Source organism: Phoxinus phoxinus (genome assembly GCF_949152265.1).
Source record: "Phoxinus phoxinus genome assembly, chromosome: 11".
In the NCBI taxonomy this organism is placed as follows: domain Eukaryota; kingdom Metazoa; phylum Chordata; class Actinopteri; order Cypriniformes; family Leuciscidae; genus Phoxinus; species Phoxinus phoxinus.
In genome coordinates this window covers 17,265,871-17,273,035 of record NC_136886.1, presented here as the reverse complement: position 1 = coordinate 17,273,035, position 7,165 = coordinate 17,265,871, and the positions used below count along the sequence as shown (strand labels likewise).

General features: G+C 35.1%; 1 protein-coding gene across 1 annotated transcript; it reads left to right on the top strand.

Annotated features, from left to right (window-relative positions):
* The first annotated feature begins 4,556 nt into the window (after nt 1-4,556).
* On the top strand, nt 4,557-6,286 carry smx5. Its single transcript, XM_079628019.1, has 5 exons — nt 4,557-4,747; nt 5,262-5,329; nt 5,432-5,462; nt 5,550-5,609; nt 5,867-6,286. The coding sequence occupies exons 1-5, from the start codon at nt 4,745-4,747 to the stop codon at nt 5,990-5,992; spliced, it is 288 nt and encodes a 95-aa protein (XP_079484145.1). The 5' UTR covers nt 4,557-4,744; the 3' UTR covers nt 5,993-6,286.
* Nucleotides 6,287-7,165: the final 879 nt, after the last annotated feature.

Below are 7,165 nucleotides of genomic sequence, written 5' to 3'. Positions count from 1 at the left end.
TTGTTGTTCTTAGGAAAGCAAGCAGTGTAACTTGTTTTACACTAGGCTATATGGCATTTCAGAGTCCATATCATAATTATTCATTATTTATTCCAGACCCTTAGGTCCATATCACAAAGTAAAAGAAACAGAAAGAAAAGAATAACATACAAACATAGATTTCCATACATCAACATTATTTAAGAACATACAAACTTGAGTTCCAGTGCTTCCAGGACCAGGAAGAATACCTTGTATCACTTAATATAGGATCATTAAAGACCATTATGATTGTATTTCTTGAGTCACCCAATCGACACATAAAATTATACATTTAAAACTAACATTTGGCTTGTCCACCATGGGAGTTTAAGCAAAATTATTAATGCATCATTAAATGCCACCTGAAGCTTTCTCATTTTAGCTTTACTATCTACACCAGATGTGCCATATACAATGATGTACAGTAAGCTCTAAAAAGTGCTATTTTAACATCACCTGTGCACATATACATTTTTCATAATCACACTCTTTTTAGTATTAAATGTAATATACTGCATACCATAGCTTGAACATATACGAAGCGACTGTTGTAGTACAGCACTATAAGGGGACAGAATAACTAGATCATCAGCATACATCAGATGGTTAATAAGACTATCACCTATTATACATCCGGTCTTACATTTATTTAACTCAATAGAAATATCATCCATATACAGATTAAAAAGAAGAGGTGGCAATATTCCACCATGCCGAACCCCATTTGTCATATAAAAGGGTGCCGAAACCTTCCTACCCCACCTGACTTGTATGGATTGATGTACAGTGCCCTCCACAATTATTGGCACCCCTGTTTAAGATGTGGTCGGGGACTTCTAAAAATTCTCCCTTTTTTTAAACAACATAGAACCCAAATACAAAAAAAGAGAAAAATCCAACCTTTTATTTAAGTACATTACTTTGGTGGTAAAAAAAAAATCAAAAATTTAGAAAAAAAAAACCTTGAAATCATGTGTCCCACAATTATTGGCACCCCTAACAATACCGCTGAAAAATGTAATTGATTTTTTTTTAAATATATTTTTCTGTAGTTGCTAAAGTTGGTCAGGGTATCTAGGAACTTTTAATTAGTAATTCATGACTTCCTGTTTCCCTGGGGTATAAATATGACATGACACAGAGGCCTAATTCTCTTACCCATTTGTTAACATGGCAAAGACAAAAGAACACACCATTCAAATAAGGCAGATGTGTGTCGACCTTCATAAGTCAGGCAGTGGCTACAAGAAAATAGCCACTCGCCTTAACTTGCCCGTATCTACAGTCAGAGGAATCATTCAGAAGTTTAAAACAACTGGAACAGTGACAAACAAGGCTGGAAGAGGTCCCAAGTTTATCTTGCCACAACGCACAGTGAGGAGGATGGTAAGAGAAGTAAAAAAAAGTCCTTAACTCACTGTCACAGAATTGCATCAAAGAGTGGCATCTTGGGGTCACAAAGTCTCCAAAACAACCATCAGATGCTCTCTACATGCCAACAAGCTGTTTGGGAGGCATGCAAGGAAAAAGCCTTTTCTCACTAACACTCACAAACGTAAACGTCTGGAGTTTGCTAAGCGGCACTGGGACTTCAACTGGGATTGTGTGCTTTGGTCAGATGAGACTAAGATTGAGCTTTTTGGCAACAAACACTCTAAGTGGGTCTGGCGTAAAACAAAAGATGAGTATGCCGAAAAGCACCTCATGTCTACAGTGAAGTATGGTGGAGGATCTGTGATGCTGTTGGCCTGTTTCTCTTCCAAAGGCCCTGGGAACCTTGTTAGGGTGCATGGCATTATGAACGCTTTGAACTACCAGGACATTTTAAATAAAAACCTGATGGCCTCTGCCAGAAAGCTGAAGATGGGTCGTCAATTGGGTCTTTCAGCAGGATAATGATCCAAAACATGTGGCAAAATCTACACAAAAATGGTTCAGCAGTCACAAACTAAGGTCCTCCCATGGCCATCTCAGTCCCCAGACCTCAACCCAATCGAAAACCTGTGGGGCGAGCTAAAGAGGAGAGTGCATAAGAGAGGACCCAGGACACTGGATGATCTAGAAAGATTGTGCAAAGAAGAATGGTCAAAGATCCCTCTCTCTGTGTTCTCCAATCTTGTGAAATGTTATAGGAGGAGATTAAGTGCTGTCTTGTTGGCAAAAGGGGGTTGTACAAAGTATTAACATCAGGGGTGCCAATAAATGTGGGACACATGATTTCAAGGTTTTGTTTTTCTAAATTTTTGATTTTTTTTTACCACCAAAGTAATGTACTTAAATAAAAGGTTGGATTTTTCTCTTTTTTTGTATTTGGGTTCTATGTTGTTTAAAAAAAAAAGGATAATTTTTAGAAGTCCTCGACCACATCTTAAACAGGGGTGCCAATAATTGTGGAGGGCACTGTATACCAATAATGTAAAATCCTAATCAATTATGGGGGAACCCCTCTGCCGTGATTAATGTGATCAAATGCATTAGAAGCATCTAAAAAAGAGTTCTGCCTATTATACTTACTAAACACTTCCTTTAATGAATACATAAATCAGTTCCATGCTTTCTTTTAAAGCCAAACTGATTATCGGTAGTTATCAAATATTCTTTGAGCCTATTCATAAGGATATGCTCAAATACTTTTGAAATTATGCTTGCTAAGGCAATTGGCCTTTAATTTTCTATACTCAAAATTTTAACCAGTTTTATCTTTAATTACTGGAACTAAAAAGACTGTTAACATAGATTGAGGTAACGCACCGTGTATTAAAAATCCGATGAAACACAAAGCAAGTAACACTAAAAATGTAGCATACTTCAGATGTTCTGCTGCTATTAGATCAGAGACACATGCTTTATTTAATACCTATTTTTAATAGTGTGTGACTGACCTCAGCACATCTACCGGTAATAATCATACCATCATCAACTGGAACATGACTAGCTTTGAATTCGTGTCTCTCCACACAATTAAAAATATCCCCATAATATTTTCTCCATGATTTAACAATATTCTCAACCTCAACAACCCCATCAATACTAGCTGGCAACGGTACTTTATTATTATTAAAAACAACCTTAACTCCTTTCCAAAATTCATACACATTATTTTGCTGAAATTTCTTTAGCCATTGAGTTTGCTTCTCATGGTTGCCTCATTTCTTTTAATAAACCGTACAGCATATTTAAACGTATAGCATTTGTCAGTTTTTTTTCTCAAATTCTGGGCCATTCAGCTTTCCCTGTTAAAACCCAATTTTCAAAAGCATCTCTAGCCTCCAAACGCAGTTCAGACACATATTCATCCCATCCAGCCATATAATGATCACTTTGAACTACTTTTTGACAAAAGGGTCTACTGGCATTATTTAAACAACACACTATTTCATCATACATCAGATACAAATCATTAATATGTTTTGGATTCTTACAATTAACATTATCACATGTGTGATACATAACGATTCACACATAATAGTCTCAGTTGATGCCTATATCTTCTCTGTTGATAGTTTATATTGCCAAAGTTCATTTTCAGGAAGGCATGCCCAGTCTAATTCTCCACTATGCTTATCATAATTGCTTATCTCAGGTAAACTTTCAACATTTAACATCATAGAGACACATATGTGGTCTGTTGTGGCCAGGTCATACAATATCTCAAGTTCCTCTAGACAAGCATGTGCATCAGCTGTGCATATACAGTGATCCAGCCAAGAATTTGTATTCCGTGCTTCACTGATGTATGTATAACTATCTATTGATTATCATTTTTGGCTAGATAAAACCAACTTACTATTTTGGCAGAAAATAATTAAATGTTGACCAAACAAAGAGTTATCATCAGATATATCGACATTCATGTCCCCTATTATACATATAGATGTATATACACTTTCCTTAATAAAATAACTTAAAAAAAAGCAACCCTATTGATTTTAATTTTGACAGCATTCATAACATTCAAAATGATAAAAACACTATTATGTTCCACTTTAATTGCTATACACCAATCCACCTCCAATCTAATCACACTTATAGTGGATCATACTTATACCAATAAAAATGGTACTTAACCCATACTTAAATCTGTTGTAGAATCTCCTACACCATAAAAATCCTCATTAACAGAAATAACTTCGTCTCTAGACTCTAGATCTTGTTTTGATAAAAAAAAAGTATCTTCAGACTTGAACTGTAGCCTACACATACAATGTCCGCATACTCCAGAAGCTTGTCAATAGCAGTGCGTTGCACGTTTGTCACCCACACTGCGTCCCAAGCGCAGCACACGTTAAAGATTATGATAAGTGTAGTGTAGTGCTTGATAAATAACAAGGGCCAGTTCAATATCAGAGAATGGGAACCTGACATAAATTCTATAGTCTGTGCCTCCATCTGCTGGTGATAGAGGGGAATTGCTAGAGATTCTTAAAGGTGGGGCCTAAGGCTGTATGTTAGCAAGCTGATTGGGTAAAGTAAAAGTTGATCTTCTGGCATTTATTTAATTTTGTTATAAAATATTTTATTTAAAAATAACAAGTAGCTTTAGGATTCTTTCGTGATTAGACAATTTATTGTTCAGTGTTTGTGAGGGATTAACAGAAGACGCAAAATCTCTCCACCAATGGACCATTACGTCTGAATTCGTCTAGCCAATAGAAGCACGAAGAGAAAAAAACCGGCAGCTTTTTGATGACGTAAGTGACCAGAAGCACAAAACCGCGTGAAAATGGTAAGTGTTGTTATTTAGCAATAACATACAATGTTTATTACCTTTAAAACTTATATAAGTTTTGCATAGACCAAATAAACCCTTTTGCAATATGTAACATGTTTTATTGTTTACTGTTCACCATCGTTGGCGAGCAATTAATAATCACCGCAGCCTGCTAACGGCTAGCTCTCCGGATAGCCCAATGAACCTGTCTAGTCTCAAGCAAATTATTATTATTATTTTAATTAAATCCCTATTAGAAGTAACTATGATTTACATCTGATATTTTTACATTAATGTATGTCTTTATATTTTATGTGGTCGAATAGTGTTCGATAATTTAGAGCTAAGTTAGTGTAACGTTAATTTGCTTTCAGTGCTTTGCAATTTGATGGATTCTCTCATTGTCTGACAGTATATTTCACAGGTTTAATCTGTCTTTTTAATCTTAATTTTAATATCGCTTAATAAATTATTGTTCTTCCTGTGAGAACATAATTTGAATGTAACATTCAAACATTTAATTCCTCAGCTCTTCTACTCGTTCTTCAAGTCCTTGGTCGGCAAAGATGTTGTGGTGGAGCTCAAGAATGACTTGAGGTAAGCACTTTCTTTTTATGCGTGTCATACTTTTAAAAATATATAATATGTGCACAGTGTTAAGTGTGGAAACTCATTACATTCTGATTTTCTACTTTGCAGCATATGTGGAACATTACACTCAGTTGATCAGGTATGACATGACAGCAAACCCTGCTTTGTTGAAATCTAAGCAAATATTGTCTACATTTTAAAATTAAACTAGTTCTCCCTTTCACAGTATTTGAACATCAAACTGACAGATATCAGTGTCACTGATCCAGAGAAATATCCGCACATGGTGAGAACTTGTCAAGGGTGTTGTTTGTTCTAGATTAGGAAGTGTTGTCTTGGTGTGCACAATATTTAAACCACATAATCAGTCAATAGATTGAAAAGAGAAGTAATAATATGGCATAAATCTGTTCTGTGAACCTCAAGCACTTTAGTCTGTCAAGAATGAAATATCATATTGAGCTTGAGCAGGTGCTCAACTGATGAACACTTTCAGGAGAACTACATCTATAGAAATGACTGTAATATTTTGTATTGTTTTAGTTGTCGGTGAAGAACTGCTTTATCCGTGGATCGGTGGTGCGGTATGTACAGCTTCCTGCAGATGAAGTGGACACACAGCTACTACAGGATGCTGCACGCAAAGAAGCTATGCAACAGAAACAATAATGCGTTTCCATTTGGGAAAATGTTGTTTTGTTGGACTGTTCACACATCATCTGTGGGGTTTTGTAGGTTAAATATCTTTTTTTTTTTTTTTTTACCTGAAACTTTGTAAAGTTTTTTGTTGTAATTTTCCTTTTTACCTCTCTTGTCATGAGGCCCGTTGTTGAGAGGGTGTGACATTTTTTCAGTTGGTGGTTGTGTGCTTTTTAATGAATGTTAAGAAGGTTCTGGACTGCATCTAAATTCTTTGTTTTTCAGGCCTACTGATACAGTAATAAAGTATTTTCTTTCATCGCCTGTTTTTGATGAACAAGCTTGTGTTTGTTGTTGGTCAGTTGACGAGATGGGCTCAATTCTCTTATGACATTTCTTACTATTAAATAGTTTCTACCTAAATCATTATGTACTGTACATACAAGTAAGGAAAAAATATATTACAGCATTTGGCTATTGCAGTGCATTATTTCATTTTAAACCTTTATGACATTTATTTTATGGCGAAGTATTAATCACAAGATTTTTGGAATATTGATATTTAAACAGTCTTAAATTAGGACTATTTTAGCAGTCAATCACTGCAGGTGTTATAAGTAAAGTCACGATTGGATCAATTATTTTATGGCATATTGCAGTAGTTATTATAATAAACAAATCTATTGCTAAGAACATAATCAACGCCAGGGGTAAATACAATTCAGAGTACAATTACAGGTTATGAAATCAGGAAAAATATACACAGTGAGACAGTGTTAAGGGCTTTAGTGTTACTGGATGTAAGGAGAGTGTCCAGGTACGACTTCTTTACAAAAAATGAAAAAGTAGGGCTTAGCACCCTGGAATTTACATTTGTGTAAGTCAAATTTCGCTAGAACAATCAAGTTTATATATATATATATATATATATATATATATATATATATATAAAAATGTTGGTCCTTACATCTTTATCAAATTTGTGCTGACCAAATAAAACATCTTTGTATAACAAAGAAAAATACTGTGATGAAAATTTGCGTACACAGATACAGAAATCCTTCCAAAACAGACTTGTATCTTATGTGCATTGCCAGAAAAGATGAAAGATAGATTTGTCTTCAGCACCACAATCTTGAATTAAAATAACTTCCCTTCCCACTTCCAGTGACAACTCTGATGACGTGTTCCCTGGCGCAAAAG

Coding starts and splice junctions, on each gene's coding strand:
- smx5 (XM_079628019.1), top strand. Junction 5,330..5,431: donor GAGCTCAAGAATGACTTGAG/GTAAGCACTTTC, acceptor TCTACTTTGCAG/CATATGTGGAACATTACACT. Junction 5,610..5,866: donor CAGAGAAATATCCGCACATG/GTGAGAACTTGT, acceptor GTATTGTTTTAG/TTGTCGGTGAAGAACTGCTT.